We start from the raw sequence: 20,071 nt of genomic DNA, 5'->3' as shown, positions 1-20,071 counted from the left end.
ACCCTGGTTATTGAGAATTGCTTTGGTGTGGACTAGAAATATACACGTCTCTTTTTAGTTGTGAGAAAAAGTGTGAAATTAAAATCTTATGTAGCCTTGATTAAAGGGAAATATGAAAGACAAAGAATCATGCATAGAGAGGAAAGTGTCTCCCTAGACTTAGAGATATTTTTCATTGATGGTGTGTACTATGTTGGGTCTTATTAGGAACTGAGAAGAAAATTGAAACCAAAAAGAGCTTTAAATAGCTGAGTAATTCCATTGAATATGAATCCCATAAGACTATATTTCATTTCAGCTCTGTATCCTGAGAGACAGACTTGCTTTTTAATGTTTTCCCATTCAATATAAATAAAATAGTATGCTCATATTGTTAGGTTGTGTTTAGAAACTAGACTGTCTATAGTCACCTCTGATGTTATAAAACTGAAGTCATAAAACTGTTTTTGCAGAAGATAGCTATAATTCCTCCAATAAATATCTGTTGTTATTTACTTGTTATAAATATCACTGAATTTTTTTCCCTTTGCTTCCTTCCTTTATTGAGAGTGGGAAGAAAACTGTCCAGTTTGCTCTTCTTTTAAGCAGCTGTTTTTAGAAAGAATGATTCTGTTGTTTGAGATTCAAACACAACATGAAGCTTGTTATTTTCACACTCATAATAGAGTTGTCCCTCGGTAACTGCAGGGGATTGGTTCCAGGAGCCCCACCCCTATACCAAACTCAAAGGATGCTCAAGTCCCTTATATAAGATGGCAAACTATTGCATACAACCTATATACATCCTCCCGTATACTTTTAAATCATCTTTAGATTACTTATAATACCTAATATGATGTAAGTGCTATGTAAATAGTTGTAAATACAATGTAAATGATATGTAAATAGTTGCCAGTGTGGCAAATTCAAGTTTTGCTTTTTGGAACTTTTTGGAATTTTTTTTTGTTTTTAATATTTTTTATCTGTGGTTGGTTAAACACATGGATGCAGAACCCAGAGATACGGAGGGCCAACTCTACATAAACTAGAGCTCTAACCATTAGAAAGTGTCCTTCTGTTATTTCCTTAGAGAACTTGAACAGCCACTTATTGTCCCACCCCCCACCCCCCACCCCCCCCCCCCCGGTCTCATCTGTGTTTCAAACCTATACTATTATGTAGACGTCATTTGGCTGAATAAAACCAGCATGTTCCCTGAAGTCCATTTCTGCTCCAGAAGGCAGTTTGGTGAGGGGTCAAAAAGGATATGGCAGATGCCTTTCTGGACAACATAGATACAGGACTTGACTAGGTCACACTCTTTCCACTGACCATTTCAAATCCACGTGGCATAATTTGACGTACAAGGTTTGTAGACACGAAAAAGCTATAACCAGTCTCTAAGCCCAGTGAAGTCCAAATCTGGGAATCACAAGAAGTAATATAAGTAATTTCCCAGGCCCAGCAAATCAGCATTTCTGGGACAGGGTGTAGGAATCTATATAAAGCAAAACTTTTGCTGTGGGGATTTAAGAAAACTCTCCATTAGGAGCCTTGACTCTTTACATGACTATTTGTGTGATGATTGTCCATTTTCCCTCAGAAAAGTCTATAAGTCACAAAATTATTGAGACATATACCAAAGTTAGTATAATCATAACAAATTAGCAACCAGTTTACTGAGTGAAAGAAAATGCGGTCACATTTGCAGTGTTGGTTTAAAAACAGAGTTGAACAGAGATTCATGTTTTAAAAATTTATAATAGAACAATATGGCAAACAAAATAATCATAAAGCCCTTTGGCTATGAAACAACCTAGAAATGCTGGATAAAACTTGAACATCCTTTTACAGGGCTTTCAAGAAAGTGAAATAAATCCTCAAAGCCTAGAATGAAGAGGAAATGGAAGTCAGAAAGATAAGTGGGTGATAAAGCCTTGGGTGCCATGCAGCAGTTTGGAGATCTTGGTCGCCAAGGGACTTAGATTTTATCAGCCACAAGGGCAGGATTTGAGCCCTTGGGCTTACAAAGAGGTGGAAAATTGGAACCTAGATTAACAAGAAACCTAGATCTTCACAGGGCTACATCCTCAGTGAAAGCATACATTAGGAAAAAAAGTGAGTCAGGAGCAGAGGGAAGACATTAAGGAAGTTTGTGGGGCTTGTCCTGGGCTTTAAATGTAAAATAAAAGTCTCCCTAATAATTTATAACCATGGATCAATCCTCATGGTATTTTAGGGTTCAAATTTGGTAAACACCAGACCAAGAAAGTAATATAAAATTAGGTATTTACATATCCAAGTACACCTGGAACAGTTATTTAAAAATTAACAATTTAAAAAGTTGAGTTATCTGATTGTTTTAAGTTGAACTTTTTGGGAAGTAAATTCTGGGACAGGATAATATGCAGCAAATTTATTGGAGAGCGCTATTGGGATTAACATCTGTAGAGAGAGTGACGAAAGCAGGATTAGCAGTGGGAGAAGATAGCTATGTTGTAGTCACAGAGTTACCTATGTTCCCTTTGCTGGCTTCAGACTCAGACTGGGATGGCCTTTCAAGATTGCCCAAACTTGAAGTGAGAGGTCTGGGCCGTTAGACCCCTTCACTGACACAAGTACTGATTGGCACAATATATGAGAAAACATATATATATAACCAAATCATTGCTGTACACCTGAAACTGACACAACATTTTAAATCAGCTATACTTGAATAAAAAAAATTTTTTAATCAAAGTGAGCAGAAGAAATGAAGTAATAAAGTCGGAGTGGAAAACTAGAAAACAGAAAACAAAAACAATAGAAAAAAATTAATGAAACCAAAAGTGGTTCTTTTAGAAAAATCAATAAAATTGATAAACCTCTAGCAAGACTGATCAGGCTAAAAGAAGAGAAGACACAAAATACCAATGTCAGGAATGAAAGAGAAGACACCAATTAGATGAGATTCTACACTACTTAAAGGGATAATAATTATGATGGTTAATTTTTTTTTTTTTTTTTTTTTTTGGTACGCGGGCCTCTCACTGCTGTGGCCTCTCCCGTTGCGGAGCACAGGCTCCGGACGCGCAGGCTCAGCGGCCATGGCTCACGGGCCCAGCCGCTCCGTGGCATGCGGGATCCCCCCGGACCGGGGCACGAACCCGTGTCCCCCGCATCAGCAGGCGGACCCTCAACCACTGCGCCACCAGGGAAGCCCTATGATGGTTAATTTTATGTTGAATTTGACTGGGCTAAGGGTTGCCCAGAAAGCTGGCAAAACATTATTTCTGGGTGTGTCTGTGAGGTTGTTTTCAGAAGAGATTAGCATTTGAATCTGCAAATCTGGGAGTTAGAAAGGGCTCTGACAGTTTGGTTGACTGGCTGAAACATGGACCAAAAGATGGCCTGTTGTGAATGAATCAGAAATGCCCGCCCTCCCTTGGTTTAATGTATGGGGCGGGAATTCAAAGGTTTAGGGAGATTGGATTATTAAAGTGGATTTGTCGTTCAAGACCTACTCACCCACACTGGGAGGGTCCAGAAGACAAAACTTTCATCAATACTCTGAGAAATAAATTGGCAAAGGGAGAGCTAGCATTCTTGAAGAGCTCCATGATCTCTTCTCCATATGCCTGACTCAGAATTTAGTGTCTAGAAATAATCCCTTCAACCATGTAGTACTAATTCCATTATTTTCCAATACCTGAAAGAGAAGTATTTGCATAATCTCTTGGACTGGGGAGGGCCTCAGTTACATTTTGTTCTGCCCAGACACCTAGCCACTGCTAAGGATGGAAGATTCTAGATTGACTTAAAAGTATGCTTTTGGACCTCTCCGAATTAGAGGTGTAAGAGCATCAATCAACATCATAGATAGGTATTTGAGAAGAGGCTGGAGGGAGAGGACCGATAGTCTAAGATGGGGCTAAGACCTCAGAATACTGGTCAACTAAAACAGAAATCCTAGTCTGAATGTTAAGGTCGTGTTTCTCATCTTTCTATAAAATCCTACTCTACCAGTGTTGTGGGGCTGTTTGTTTGTTTGTTTTTAAATGCAAATTGGTGTGTGACTGACCTATGACAAAGGATCTGGTATAATTCTTCCCTCCCCAAAATGAAGGATCAATTTTCCTTCCTGTTAAGGCAAGACAATGAACTTAAACAGGAGAACCACAAAGATAGGAGAATGTGTTGATCTTGCTTCTCAGAGACAAAGTGGTCCATGAGAAGGTGAGGCAGCCGTGAGTGTACGTCTGGTCCCTCTTATTTTTTTTTATTTTTATTTTTTAGCCATACCACACCGCATGTGGGATCTTAGTTCCCTGACCAGGGATTGAACACATGCCTCCTGCATTGGAAACGTGGAGTTGTAACCACTGGACCGCCAGGGAAGTCCGAGGTCCCTCATTTTTTAGTGTACTTTTCTTTCTCACAAAAAGGGGGTTGTACTCACATATGAACCTGGATTTAAAATCAGAGATTTTGGCTCCAGAGTCTGGGCCCTTAAAAACTATGGGAATGGTTGAAGGGATGTTTGGAAACTGCAATATTAAGAATAGAACTCAAGTTTCCAAGCTATTAATTGGCATTAAAGTAGGGGCTTAGTTCAGAAGAATGTTTCAGAGTTGGCATGTTCTATGTTTAAGTGATTTCTATGGTATCTGGACAGTTTAGGTGCATGTAACCTGTTGCAAAAGAAAGAGCAGAAAGATCTCGGTTCCATTCTTGCCTATGTCCCTAATTAACTGAATATACTGTATAGCCCTAACAAACTCATTTAATTCTTGTTTGCTTTTGAGGTGCCTGAAGTCCTAATATTAACTTAATGAACAAATATTACATTATGCCAAGTTCTAGATTTTGACCATTACTTCTTTTATCCAACTTTTTTGACAACTAAATTGTCTCATAAAGTATTTTCACATGATCCTTTTACTGAATGCTCACAACAACGCTATGAAGTAGGCATTATACCAATATTTGACCGACAGAGAAACTGAGACTTAGAGGCTGACTTAATAACATCACAGAGCTAGTAAGAGAAAGAGCCAGGACCCAAACCTAGGTTTTCTGATTCCAAATCCAGTGTACTTCACCTGTGGGAATTCTATGTGCTAAGAATGTGTGAGTGTACGTAAAACAGAGGCTATGTGTTGTATTCCACCAACATCCCAGCTCTCTGGGCCACTTTAAACAGATTCCATATAGTTCCATCTTCTTCAAAGGTAGGGTGTCCCTTTTCGACTACCATCATCCCACAAGATAACCAAGCCTTTCATCTTGGGGTGAGGATGAGGAGGCTTCAAATTCCTTGACTGTCAGATGGGCACCAGGCTGAATCTCAGGGCACAAACTGAATGATAAAACTGGGGCTCTAGGCTGACCATTGGCAATTAGTGGTCCTCACCAGCAGACAACTCTGGTTACATCCTTCCAGGCCACTGCTTGGTAGGGTGTGGATGATTATAGGCTCACTGGTCAGTCATCCACAGCCCAATTAGTCATTTTGGCTCCTCTCATTCCTTTCTTCTTCCCTAGCAGAAACACTTGTTTGGCAAGCATGTCTTTCCATCTCCCAAAGTGTCTATTGACCTGACAGTATAGTCTTTGTACCCTTTTTTTCTAGTCTCACAGTGAATAACCTCTGTCTACTTGGGCAGGCAGGGGAGGAGAAGGGGCCTCAGGTCACAAGTAAAATGATTTAGTGTAGGGGGAGCAGGGACCACGTTGATTATTATTTCAAAATCTCCCATTCGTGCTTTGAGACCTATAAAGTACTATCTCCTGGTTCTCCTTCTACTTGGTCGGCTGCTGCTTCTAAGCCTCCTTTGTTGGGTCTTTACCATCTTTCTGCTTAGCATGTATCACTCCCTGACATATTTTGTATTTGTTTTCCTGTCTACCCCCACTAGAAATGTAAGCTCCTAGGGACTTTACCTCTTCATTTATGTCCCTAGTGCCTAAAATAGTGTCTAGCACATGGTTAGTACTCAGTTAATACTTGTTGAATGAATGAAAGAGTAGAGGCTGAAATGTTTAGGCAGGTGTTCATTGAAAGCCAGGAGAGGACATATATACAGAATAACACCTTGCTCATTCAACAAACGTTCATCTAGCACCTAGTATGGCTTTGTGCTAGGTGCCAAGTATACAAGGGATCCAGACAGACATGGCCCTGGCCCTTGACACAGGAGGGAAAGGGGCAGGACACAAACTCTAGATAAATGAAGATGGAGCGCAGTTGTTTGGATTCGATAAAGACCAGCTAGAACCTGCTTGGTAACCAAGGTAGCTTTGAGAAAAGTCTGGTCATTGACCTTTAGCTCATTATACCTTCATTGTAATACTAAAAATCATGCCCCTTCAGCCATGACAGTTCCCAGACAGACCAGAAAAGGCGAAAAAGTGGGCAGTGGCCCAATTCCTGGGAAATCCCCACCCTTCCGAGAAATAGCAATATTCCTTCTGGTAACAGCAATATTCCTCCCATTCCTTAGCGTATTAAATTACTTAGCCCATAAAAACTACAGCCCCATGCCCTGGGGCCGCTCTCACTTTCTGAGACAGTCCACATTTGGCCCGTGGAGTGTGTATCGCTCTAAATAAACTTGCTTTCACTTTTCTTTGGTGAGCTCTTGAATTTTTTCCTGCACAACCCAAGGACCCTCACTTGGCCATGGTCCATTCTAAGGGCTCCTGTGGGTCCCAGGACATGACATTTCCCTCTCCTGCAACACCCTCTTGGAGCATCTTTCTGGTCTGTCTTATATAGGGGTTGACGACTCCAGGAGTCCAAACTTAAAATATCTAAGTATCAAAGAGAGAATCAGAGTTCAGTTTCCTTTACACAGACCTAAATTTACCCAGGGTGATGGACAACTGCAACAACTTTCTCATTCCAGAGAGGCAGTGTCTCTCTATTGCAGTTTCAGCTTGATTAATATTTAACACCAGAGCTCCATTATCTCATCATTTGGGCAAGAGATACTCGACAGTAAGCCAGTTCACAAGGGAGTCATTTATAAGCCATGTTATTTACAGTGAGAACTGCTCCAGGTTCAAGAATAGATTGGAAAAGTCACCCACGAAGTCACTCAGACATATGAAGAATTACTCCCCATCAACCTCAGTTGAACTGCAAATTAAAACAAAAAGGTTCCGTTCCTTCAGGAGACAACAAGCGTCCTGAGGGCCTGAACCGTGTGATTCACCGCTGATCCTTGCGTTCCGGAACACAGCTACGCCTACTCTCTGGTTGGGAGGAATGAAGACCCAAGGGTCCAGGAGCTCCGCTTTTCTTCGCCTTCACCGGGAAAAACTAGGAACCATAGAGCTATGGTTTCCTAGAGAGCCGGCACTGGGAGGTGGGGTGAGCGACCGGAAATCGCGGTATCCGCGGGTCAGCCATTATTTGGGGCCTCAGGTGCCGTGGCGTCCAGTTCCCGTGTCATCTCCCGGCGTCCCGGCGCCGAAGCGGCGGTCCCCAAGGCCGGAGCCGCTGCGGGAGCCCCCGGTGAGCGGGGTGGGCTCGGGTCAGGTTGGCACGCGGGGAGGGCGGCCCGGGGTGCGGCTTGAGCTCGCCAGGGCAGCGCAGCCTTCGCCGACCCCTCTCCGGCCCTTACCCCCAGGGCGGTCCCTCCGCTCCGTGTTGAGGTGGACGCCTTGGCTGCGGCTTGGGGAAGGTATTGAAGACAGAGCCCCTGAGTCTGAGTGTCTGTGGACCGGCCCTCGAGTTAGTAGAATGTGCTGCCCCTTTGAGAACACCGCCCTCAGTAGTCAGGTTCCCCAGCTCAGGCTTTTCTGCTCTTTTCCCATCTTCTCTGAGACTGATGCTGAGAAACAGCTTGAGACTTCCCTGGAGCAGGGGCTCCCAGACTAATGGGGCCTTTTTTTTTTTTCCCTCGAGGTATGGACCGGTTCTCATCTTTTAATTTTGTAATATAATGGTATTTAAGAAGCAAACTTAGACAAGCCGTACCACCATTGCTTTAGAGAATGTATTTTCACATTAAGCACTAAGATGGTAAACTCAGCGTAAAAGCCGTCTTTTGCAAGAAAGGTCATTGCCAACCTGCGAGTGACTACGTATGGTTGTTTATTTTCGTTTTACCGCTTGCCAGATTAAAGCTTTATAATGAATTGTTGTCATTATTATTCTAAACCATTGCTTTAGAATAGTTGTTTGGGTTTCAGAAGTCTTTTCTTAGATGCAGTTATTTTGGACTTCTGGAGTTAGAATCCCTGAGTTCAGAATTTGCTCCCATAACTGAGTGGCCTTGAGTGAATCACTTAGTTCCTTTGAGGCTTCTTTTGTTCTTTTTAACGTGTGGCTCACAAACCTTTTGTGAGAAGCAAACAAAATGTATGTTTAAGGATTTGTTATTTGTATCTATCTGCAAAGTAAGAGTAAATAGAATTCTGATAATTTACCGTAGAAAATTATTTAGAAATCCTTCTCGCCCCGCCCCGGGTTTTATTTACTTACAGACTTTTTTTTTTTTAGAGCAGTTTTACGTTCACAGGAAAATTAAGCAGAAAATACAGAAATTTCCCATATACTCCCTGCCCCCTCTCTTGCATAGCGTCCCCCCATATCAACATCCCCCACCACTGAAGGGATGGAGTGGGAGTTTGGGATTAGCAGATGCAAGCTAGTATTTATAGAATGGATATAGATGATATAGAATATAGAATATAGAATGATATAGATGATATAGAATGGATATAGAATGGATATATACACCCTCCTGTGTAGCACAGGGAACTATATTCAATATCATGTGCTAAACCATAATGGGAAAGAATATAAAAAGAGTATATTTATGTATAACTGAATCACTTTGCTGTACAGCACAAATTAATACAACATTGTGTAATAACTATACTTCAACCCAAAAAAAAAAAAAATCCCCCACCAGAGTGGTACCTTTTGTTGCAGTTGGTGAACCTGTATCAGACACATTTTAATCACCCAAAGTCCAAAGGTTACATAAAGGCTCACTCTCTGTGTTTATATATTCTATGGGTTTGGACAGATTTATAATGATTTGTATAATGTATCCACCATTTTAGTATATAGCATGGTTTCACTGCCCTAAAAATCCTCTGTGTTCTGCCTGCTCATCCCTTCCTTCTCCAACCGTTGGCAACCACTGATCATTTTACTGTCTCCATAGTTTTGCCTTTTCCAGAATGTCATATAGTTGGAATTGTACAGTATATTAATTTTCAAATTAGCGTCTTTCACTGGGTAGTCCATATTTAAGCTTCCTTTGTATCTTTTCATGGCGTAATAGCTTGTTTCTTTTTAGCACTGAGTAATATTCCATTGTCTGGATGTACCACAGTTTATTCATTCACCTATTGAAGGACATCTTGGTTGATTCTAGGTGTCGACAGTTACGAATAAAGCTGCTGTAAACATCCATGTGCAGGTTTTCGTGTGGATGTATGTCTTCAGTTTCTTTGGATGAATACCAAGGAACACAATTGCTAGAATTTATGGTAGGATTATGTTTAGTTTTGTAAGATACTGCCAAACTGTCTTCCATAGTGGCTGTACCATTTTGCATTCCCACCAGCAATGAATGAGAGTTCCTGTTGCTCCACATCTTCACCAGCATTTGGTGTTGCCAGTGTTCTGGATTTTGGCCATTCTAATAGGTACGTAAGGTATCTCATTGTTTTAACTTTCATTTCCCTGATGACATATGATGTGGAGCATATTTTTGTGCAGTTATTTGAAATATGTATATCTTCTTTGGTGAGGTATTTGTTTAGGCCTTTGAGTCATTTTATCTTAATTTTTTTTTTTCCCTTGTCACACAGCTTGTGATATCTTAGTTCCCTGACCAGGGATTGAACCCAGGCCCCTGGCAGTGCAAGCTCTGAGTCCTAACCACTGGATCACCAGGGAATTCCCCCTTGGGCCATATTTTAATTGAGTTGTTTGTTTTCTTATTAAGTTTTAAGAGTTCTTTGTATAAAATATACAAAGGAAGGATAATAGTATGTGTCTTTTGCAAGTATTTGTCTTCTCATTCTTTTTTTTTTTTTTTTTTTTTTTTTTTTTTTGCGGTACACGCGGGCCTCTCAGTGCTGTGGCCTCTCCTGTTGCAGGGCTCCGGATGCGCAGGCTCAGTGGCCATGGCTCACGGGCCCGGCCGCTCCGCGGCGTATGGGATCTTCCCGGACTGGGGCACGAACCCATGTACCCTGCATCGGCAGGCGGACTCTCAACCACTGTGCCACCAGGGAAGCCCTGTCTTCTCATTCTTGACATTACCTTTTGCGGAGCAGAATTTTTTAATTTTGATGAAGTCTAGTTTATTAATTATTTCATTCAAGGATCGTGCCTTTTGTGTGTATCTAAAAAGCTATCACCATACCCAAGATCATCTAGGTTTTCTCCTAGGTTATCTTCCAGGAATTTTATAGTGTTGCATATTACATTTAGATCTTTGATCCATTTTGAGTTAGTTTTTGTGAAAGATGTAAAGTCTGTGTCTAGATTCATTTTTTGCATGTGAATGTCCAGTTGTACTGGCACCATTTGCCAAAAAGACTATATTTGCTCCATTTTATTACGTTGACTCTCTCTCAGAGATCAGTTGACTATTCATGTGGGTCTATTTCTGGACTCTCTATTCTGTCCCATTGATTTGTCTACAATTTTGCCAGTACCATGCTGACTTCATCATGGTAGCTTTTTAGAAAGTTTTGATGTGGGTAGTGTCAGTCTCTCAACTTTGTTCTTCTTCTTCTTCAATATTGTGTTAGTTATCCTGGGTCTTTTGCCTCTCCATGTGAACTTTAGAATCAGTTTGTCAATATCCACAAAATAGCTTACTGAGATTTTGATTGGAGTTGCATTGAATCTATAGATGAAGTTGGGAAGCACTGAAATGTTGACAATATTGAGTCTTCCTATCTGTGAACATGGGATAGAAATCCTTTTTTTAAATTCCTTTCCATCACCCCCAGATCAGTTACCAAAGAACTGCTCAGTTTTTCTCAATTGTTCTATCCCTACTACTACTTAATTTAGAACTTTAATTATTTGTTTAGACTACAGGTTTCCCCTAATGTCTGAAAGTAGGGTTGTTTTTGTTTTGTTTTGTTTTGTTAATTTAGGTTGCACCAGGTCTTAGTTGCGGCAGGCAGGCTCCTTAGTTGTGGCCTGTGGGCTCCTTAGTTGTGGCATGCAAACTCTTAGTAGCAGCACGCATGTGGGATCTAGTTCCCTGACCAGGGATCAAACCTGTGCCCCCTGCATTGGGAGCATGGAGTCTTATCCACTGCACCACCAGGGAAGTCCCTGAAAGTAGAGTATTCTTATGAAACCTTTCATAAGCTGAAATGATGTAAAGCAAAGAAGCAGTTCCCTTAGGACACATCTTGCTAACAGATGCACAAAGTAAAAATAGATAAAGCACAGATGCTCACAGACACAGGTTAAATCTACAGTGGCTTGGTGCTGAAATGCTGAGTGTAATTCCTGTGGAAGGAGCTTGACAGTGCCACTCTGGCTACTTGGGATGCCTCTGGCTGCCTCTCAGTGGCCTTTAGAATTGGCTTCTGTTTACCTCTTCACTCTAATTCTACAAAATTACCTCAAAGTTTACTTCCTTCTCTGATTTGCAAAGAATCTTTTTAACAGAGCTATATGTGCTGTCTCTCCCTTGCTTTTGAAATTACAGTTTCTTTATTCCTGGAATGGCTTTCCTAATACTCCAGTGGTCTTTTTTTCTTTACAGCCCAACCCAAAATTACGTTCATGAATTCTTACTGTGCTTATATGTCCTCCTATTAATTGTACTCACACATTATATTGAAATTATGTTTATATTTTGGCCTCCTCTGCTCCATTATAAGCATGAATTTTAAGGGTCCATGTGTTAAATAAAATTAATGAGGCACTCTTATATGTTACTGATAGTAATGTAACTATTACAACCTTAAAAGTTTAAACTATTTGTACCTTTCAGCCAAACAGTTTCTTTTCTGGGAAATTTTCCTGAAGAAGTAAGCAGAAATGTAACCAAAAATTCATTAACAAAGATGGTCATTGCAGCTGAATTTGTCATAGGAAAAAATATAAATCTAAACGTCTAACAACAGAGGACTAAAGTATGAATGGGCTGATATATTCTTTTTTTAAAAAAAAAATTTATTTATTTTTGGCTGCATTGGGTCCTCATTGCTGCACACGGGCTTTCTCTAGCTGCAGCGAGTGGGGGCCACTACTCCCCGCCGTGCACAGGCCTCTCACTGTGGTGGCCTCCCTTTGTTGTGGAGCACAGGCTCTAGGCACGCAGGCTTCAGTGGTTGTGGCACACGGGCTCAGTAGTTGTGGCACACGGGCTCAGTAGTTGTGGCACACGGGCTTAGCTGCTCCGCGGCATGTGGGATCTTCCTGGACCAGGGCTCAAACCCATGTCCCCTGCATTGGCAGGCGGGTTCTTAACCACTGCACCACCAGGAAAGTCCCATGGGCTGATGTACTCTTGAAAATAATGATGAAGAATATTTGATATTGTGTTTACAACACAATGTGTGTGAAATTATGGAGCCGTACAGTTGGATCCAGTTTTGTGATCCAAATTGCCCATTGGAGAAAGGACTGGAAGAATGTAGTCCAGAACAACAGCAGTGATTGTTCTTTGGTTTTGTATGTGTTTTCTGGTTTTACAGATTTTCCATTTTGTAATAAGCAAGAGACATATTATTTCTAAAAAACGCACTATTTCTAGAAAGCAGAAGCCTAAGAACATAGGAAAGGGTGCTAGTTGCAGAAAGATAATGATTAACATTTGAATCCATATACCAGGCACTATTCAAAAGCCTGAAATGTATTTCACATCAATTTCTTACAACAAGCCCATAAGATAGGAATTGTTGTTGCCCCTATTTTACAGGTTACCAAACTGAGACTTAGAAGTGAGGTAACTTGTTCAAGGTCACACAGGAGTAGCCAGGATGCCCATTGTTAGAATGGTGGATAAAGGATTTATTGTAATTAGGTGGAAGAGAAACTGTGAATAAAGACCAAAGGAGGGACTTCCCTGGCCGTCCAGTGGTTAAGACTCCATGCTTCTAATGCAGGGAGCACGGCTTGGATCCCTGGTCGGGGAACTAAGATCCCACATGCCACGTGGCCAAAAAAAAAAAGACCAAAGGAATTTCATGTTTTTGATATCAGCAATGGTCTGGGTAACATGCGTATTAGTGTCCCTAGAGCCTTGGGCCCGGGCTTCTCTGTTAGAGGAGGCATGGCCCAGAATCTAGAACTTTGCATTCAAGGAGGTTTCTTCATTAGTGAGAGCTAACTGGGGTCTGGAAAACCTGATTGTTTCTCTGGGTTAACTTTAACAATGATTTCTTGAGGTCTTATAGATGATGTTCTCCAAGCTCTAAGGAAGAAGGCAAGCAAGGATTGAGGGGACCTAGAGAGGAGCCTTTCTTAAATAACAACAATGACAAGAGAAAATTGGGCCCACAGTGCTCTGAGACAAGAGGGCCTTGTTAAAGGGAAGGATGATACCTGGAAGTGGGGAACCAGCTTCCAAGGGAGCAGCTCCTCTGTTTGGGAGACCTCCCACCTGCACTTTAGACAGTTACGTTACCATGAGACATCTGGACCCCAGGAGGCACTGAGCCGGCTCCGGGAGCTCTGTCGCCGGTGGCTGAGGCCAGAAGCACGCACCAAGGCACAGATCCTTGAGCTGCTGGTGTTGGAGCAGTTCCTGAGCATCCTGCCCGGAGAGATACGGACCTGGGTGCAGATCCATCGCCCCGGGAGTGGTGAGGAGGCAGTGGCCCTGGTAGAGGAGCTGCAGAAAGACCTCGATGGACCAGCACTAAAAGTGAGAAAGGGGAAGGGGGAAGAGTTTGAGGTGGAAGGAGGGAGTAGGCCCAGGACAGAGGGGGTAGAGGATGATGCTGTGATTTTCATTAACAATAACACAATAGCAACCCTAATGCTAATTAAAACAGGTTCATGAGCTGTTCAGACCACAGAATGTATTTTGAGAGAAATGGATTTATGATTGGGGTCTTTGGGCCAATTCAGAATCAACACAAGGCATTGACTCTACTTTGCCTCCTTGGGTGATGCTTGCTAATGCTGAGTTTGGTTCAAGAATCTGAAGAATGTAATATTTGTAAGTGTTCCTCTAAACAGAAACATATGTATTGTTTGTATAAGTATGTTTGGAGTGATGTTGTAAGCCTGAAGTATAAAAGGCAGTGGGAAAGCATGAATGAAGCTTTCTAGATCTGGCAAGACCTCCCCATGTTTTCCCCTACTGGGGATTCTGTGAGCCAAGGGATTGGGTTGAGATATTTGCCTCTGATAAGATTTTATATCCTTGGCTATTAAATTGGGATCTTGATACAGTTTCTAGTATGTGTCAGATCTCTTTCTGTCAATCTGGAGCCCACTAGAAACATTTCTATATAAGAAGTCTGGAATATAACTTGGAAGTGATACCAAGGATGGGCTTATTTGTTTAAATCATAAAAATGAAGATTTGAGAGCTACATATTTCAGTATTAATCACTAATCCATCTTTCTCATTTGAGAGATAAGAAAATGGAGGCAGGAAAAGGTTCACTGCATTGTCTTAGGTGAGACATCTAGTTAGCAAAAAAAGCAAATGTCTAGACTTCTAGTGTTCCTTCTATTGGAGCAGGAAAGGATAAGTAAAGGGGTAAATAAGTAGAAGAGTGTATTGAACCCAGGTGTAATCTAAAACGAGGTCTGAAGCTCTTAATTGCTTGTTACTTCCCATTCCCTCCTTAACCCACACCCAGGTCTGGCTTCTGTTTCCACCGTTGTGTTCAGTCTCCTCTGGGAGAGGTCACCAGTACCATGAGTGGGGCTAGAGGGCAGCTCCATTGTTCTCAAGGCAAAGCTTTACTGCTGTTTTGATGCTCCATATTTGAGGTGGGTCACTCTCATCTCACAGTTCTAGATTACGGGCAGAAAGAGGTCCATGTTAGGTGAGTCCATTTTCTGGAGGTACAAGAAAAGTCAGCTTATTTTGTTCTGCTTGTTCCCAGGTTCCAGTCCTTGTCCAGGATCAGGACAGTCTCCAGGAGGGTCTGAGCACTCCAGGAATAGCACTTCCTCATGCACCCACTGGCAGCCACATATCAGCTGAAATTCGCTCAAATCCTCTTACTGACCCAGTGGTGTTCAACTTGCTCCAAGATCCTCAACATGGTAACTTACTGGCTATGACTTTGGACTTTTCTCAGGACTCTTACTGTGGCTCATCTCCCTACTCCCAGATAGTTGCTTCCTCTCCTGCCCTTATATGAACCCCTTATGGTACCAAGCTCTTTCCTGTTCTCCCTCTTATCCTTTCCTGGGTCCCTCTGACCCTTTATCCATTCTTTTTTTTTTTTTTTAATTTATTTATTTCATTTACTTATTTTTGGCTGCGTTGGGTCTTTGTTGCTGTGCGCGGGCTTTCTCTAGTTGTGGCGAGCGGGGCTATTCTTCATTACGGTGCGTGGCCTTCTCATTGTGGTGGCTTCTCTTGTTGCAGAGCACGGGCTCTAGGCACATGGGCTTCAGTAGTAGCAGCACGTGGACTCAGTAGTTGTGGCTCACAGACTCTAGAGCGCAGGCTCAGTAGTTGTGGCACACAAGCTTAGTTGCTCTGCGGCATGTGTGATCTTCTGGGACCAGGGCGCAAACCCATGTCCCCTGCATTGGCAGGCAGATTCTGAACCACTGCACCACCAGGGAAGCCCTTTCTTTTTTTTTAATTAAAAAATTTTTTTTTAATTTGGTTACGCTGGGTCTTATTTGCGGCTCGTGGGTTCCTTAGTTGTGGCTCGTGGGGCTCCTTAGTTGAGACTCCCCAGCTCCTTAGTTGTGGCATGTGAACTCTTAATTGTGGCATGCATGTGGGATCTAGTTCCCTGACCAGGGATCGAACCCGGGCCCCCTGCATTGGGAACACGGAGTCTTATCCACTGTGCCACCAGGGAAGTCCCCCTTTATCCATTCTTATTGCTATTCTTTGTGCTATTCCAGCCCTGCACGTGGGGGTCAGAAAATATTTGTAGGTCATTTTACAGCCATCGTTGCCTAGTTCTGGGAGCTCTGTGTCTTTTTGAATTCCTTGTTTATAGAAGATAAAGATATTGGACTTGGAGTAGTGGGCAGGAACAACAGTTATCTCATATGCAGCTTTTTCTCCTTCAGATTCTCCTGCCCCTGAAGCTTCTGCCCTTTCCCAGGAAGAGAACCCAAGAAATCAATTAATGGCTCTCATGCTCCTGACAGCCCAGCCCCAGGTAAGATTTGCATCCTCTTTTCTTCCTAAGATCCTATCTGCACTATCTCATTGTGGCTGAAGTATCCTAATTGTGGTTGGAGTATCTCTCATCCTTGTGCTTGGGTGTCCAGTCAGCTCCTATCTCTAAATCAAGGTCGATGCTATTGGAAGGCAGACTTCATGTGGGGTCTCCTATGTCTCCCTGGTATCCCTTGCCCACCTCATGCCCTCACAACCTGTCTTCCCCATAAGTGAAAGGGACCTTTCAGTAGGGGAGCTTCCTGGGCATGGATAATCTCACACATACCTGTTATTTCAGGAATTGGTGATGTTTGAGGAGGTATCAGTATGCTTCACTTCAGAGGAATGGGCATGTCTGGGCCCAATTCAGAGGGCTTTGTACTGGGATGTGATGCTGGAGAATTATGGAAATGTGACTTCCTTAGGTAAGGACATTTTCTTTCCATAATTCTTACCTTTACTTCATCAGCTTTTTTTTTTTTAACGTTTTTATTGGAGTATAATTGCTTTACAATGGTGTGTTAGTTTCTGCTTTATAACAAAGTGAATCAGTTATACATATACATATATCCCCATATCTCTTCCCTGTTGCGTCTCCCTCCCCCACAACTTCATCAGCTTTTGTTTGTTTTTCTTTTCTTTTTTTCTTCCCCCTACAGTGGAAGTGCAGATTCTTAACCACTGGACCACCAGGAAAGTCCCAGCTTTTGTTTGTTTTTCTGATTATGAACATAGTATAGCATACTTATTTTAGAAAACACAGAATATTAGGAGAAAAAAAAATTTTTTTAACCCACTATTTGCAAACAGCTACTATCAAAATTTTGATATATTACCTTTCTGGCTTTTTTGTGTGTGTTTGAGGTTTTTTACATTGTCTTGAGAGTGTGTATTTATGAATATATACAGTTTTTTGTTTTTTTTTTTTTGAATATATACAGTTTTATAGCTTGCCTTCTTTGCAGTCACCTCACTCTCATATTATCACAAATTCTTTGCAACAATTATCTGTATTGGCTGCGTAATTTGTGTCATAATTTAGTTAGCCATTTCTTTATTTTAAATAATTGCCATAATAATCATCTATCTCTATGCCTAAGGTTTTGTGTGTGTGTGTGTGTGGTACGCGGGCCTCTCACTGTTGTGGCCTCTCCCGTTGCGGAGCACAGGCTCCGGACGCGCAGGCTCAGCGGCCATGGCTCACAGGCCCAGCCGCTCCGCGGCATGTGGGATCCTCCCAGACTGGGGCACGAACGCGTATCCCCTGCATCGGCAGGTGGACTCTCAACCGCTGCGCCACCAGAGAAGCCCCTGTTTTTGTTTTTTTAATTTCTCATTATTTTTTAGAAGTAGAATTACTAGGCCTAAGTGTTTGAATTGTTTTAAGGCTCTTGCTTCATACTGCCAAACTGCTTTCCATAGTGATCTCAGTCCTCTCTGCTCTTACCAGCTGTATGTAAGAACCACTCCTTTGGCTCTGCCTTCATTGCTGCTGAGTAGTCCTGTTCTTTTAAATTATTGTTAATATAATTTTTTAAGTTATAATATTTTTATTTAGTGGATTTCTTTGATTAATAACAAGAGTATTTTTTTTAAAACTGTTTGCCATTTATGTTTCCAACAAACATTAAACACCTACCATGTAATGGCAACTATGGAAATGACGTGATTCTGCCCTTAAGTAGCATGATTTGGGAGATGAACATAAAAAGAATAAACAAAGCAGAGTAAAATAATTGGTAATAGAGTGACGTAAGCCTCTTGAGATGGAAATGAAGAAGACAAAACAACCAGTACCAGTTTCTGGGGATTAGGAAAGGCCATGAAGGAAGTAGCTTTGTATTTCATTGTCTGGGTATCATGCTTTACATTGACAGCTTTATGATACTGAATTTCTATTCAAAAACATTACATGTAGTTCCATTTGTTCATACTGCCTTTGTCTGTTTCAGGCCTGTTTTAAAATTGCATTCAGGTGGATCTTACGTATTCTGGTTACATTGATTCTTTGAAATAGGAAACTTTTCTGATGTTTTCTAATTGATCATTGTTTGCATACATAAAAATATTTAATTTTTGTATGTTAATTTTGTACCCAGCAACCTTAGTAAATTTTTTATTGTTCATAGTAATTTATACTATATATTTTTACATATATGAGAATATGTCTTTTAGTATCTCAGCTATGGTGTGGTGGTCAAAAATTTTGTAGATTTTATATTTTGATACATATTCCCAAACTGCTTTCTATCAATGATGTACCAATTTACACTTCTACAAAAAGAGTACAAGAGGGCCCATTTCCCCTGTATGTGCTTATGATTTGGTCACTGTTTTGGGTTTTGTTTTTTTTTTTTTAATTTTGTTTTGGCTGCGTTGGGTCTTTGTTGCTGCACACGGGCTTTCTCTAGTTGCGGCGAGCAGAGGCTACTCTTCATTGAGGTGCGCGGACCTCTCATTGCAGTGGCCTTTCCCGTTGCAGAGCATGGACTCTAGGCACACGGGCTTCAGTAGCTGTGGCTCACGGGCTTTAGAGCGCAGGCTCAGTTATAGCGCATGGGCCCAGTTGCTCTGCGGCTTGTGGGATCTTCCGAGACCAGGGCTTGAACCCGTGTGCCCTGTATTGGCAGGCGGACTCTTAACCACTGCGCCACCAGGGAAGCCCTGGTCACTGTTTTAAAACTTTGCTAGCTAGGTGAAAGATACTATCTTTTGTTTATTTTTCTTTCATTTCTTTGATTATTAGTGTTATCATGTTTATTGGTCATTTTCTGCTTATTCATATTTTTTCTACTTATTTCTTTTATTTATTAGAACTGCTAACCCTTTGTCACATGTTGCACATTTTCCCATTTGTTTGCCTTTCAGTGGTATTATTATTACCATTATTTTTTAAGTCTTAGAAAATCTTTCATGAAGTCAAACAGCAATATTTTCCTTTGTGGTCTCCTTCTCCGTAAAATTATTAGTTTTTAAATCACCTGTATTTTCTTCAGACATTTTCATTGTTTCATTTTTACATTTAAGCTTTAGTCCATCTAAAGTTTATCTTAATATACAGAATGACATAGGAATCCAGTTTGTATGTTTGCTTTTTTTTTTTTAACCCAAGTGGCTTTCAGTAGTTCTAATGCTATTTACTCAATAATTCATCTTTTCTTTGAAGAATTTTAAAACATGCTTTATGGCTTAATTGATTAATTTTATGAAAAACACTCACCATGGATCCATACCTCACGCTGTAAGCCAAAATAAATTCCAGATGGGTCTAGGAGTTAAATTTGGAGTTAAATTTAAAAACTAAGAAGAAAATGTAATTCCTTACTTTTCCAACTCTTTAAGGGAAGAGAAGTTTGAATCAACTTTAATAAGTAAGATATGCTCTAACTGCAATGCTGTTAGGGCTTTGGGCAAGCAGATACCAAGGTGTTTATGCTCTTTGACCTAGTAATTCTGACTTGAGGAGGCTACCTTAAGGAAATGGTTCAGAAAGAGGGAAAATAAGTAATGTGTCTAAAGAATCTAGTCCCCGCGAAGGATTTATAATGTTTAAAAGTTGGGCACGACCAAATTCCCCCAGAAAGAGAAAGTACTACACAGCCCATGGTGTTTTGACCTGGGGGTAGACTGTGACACTATCATATTTGACAGTTTTGTGCACTCAGTTTCTGTGCATTGATAAGCTGATAGAAAAGCAGACTCCCAGATAGCTTGCACATACTTCTTCAATATGTAAAAGACTTGTATATGTTCATTTAAGAGATTGGAATAGGATTTGAAGGTTATTATTCAAG

At 41.2% G+C, this 20,071-nt stretch overlaps 1 protein-coding gene across 7 annotated transcripts in view; it reads left to right on the top strand.

Annotated features, from left to right (window-relative positions):
* Nucleotides 1-20,071, top strand: part of LOC132432164 (zinc finger protein 660) — a 63,792-nt gene that overhangs the window by 34,388 nt on the left and 9,333 nt on the right. Inside the window, exons 1-6 of one of the 7 annotated variants that reach the window (XM_060022198.2) lie at nt 6,968-7,328; nt 9,546-9,627; nt 13,360-13,829; nt 15,028-15,190; nt 16,184-16,275; nt 16,576-16,702. In XM_060022198.2, the coding sequence (XP_059878181.1) occupies nt 13,440-13,829; nt 15,028-15,190; nt 16,184-16,275; nt 16,576-16,702 (772 nt within the window). In that variant the 5' untranslated portion in view covers nt 6,968-7,328; nt 9,546-9,627; nt 13,360-13,439. Of the gene's footprint in view, nt 1-6,967; nt 7,478-8,763; nt 9,628-13,350; nt 13,830-14,190; nt 14,912-14,939; nt 14,957-15,027; nt 15,191-16,183; nt 16,276-16,575; nt 16,703-20,071 lie in introns of those variants that run through there. The other 6 variants (XM_060022197.2, XM_060022194.2, XM_060022196.1 and 3 more) reach the window with 6 other exon arrangements.

This window comes from Delphinus delphis, chromosome 10 (genome assembly GCF_949987515.2).
Source record: "Delphinus delphis chromosome 10, mDelDel1.2, whole genome shotgun sequence".
Taxonomy (NCBI): Eukaryota; Metazoa; Chordata; class Mammalia; order Artiodactyla; family Delphinidae; genus Delphinus; species Delphinus delphis.
This window is presented reverse-complemented; position numbering and strand designations above follow the sequence as displayed.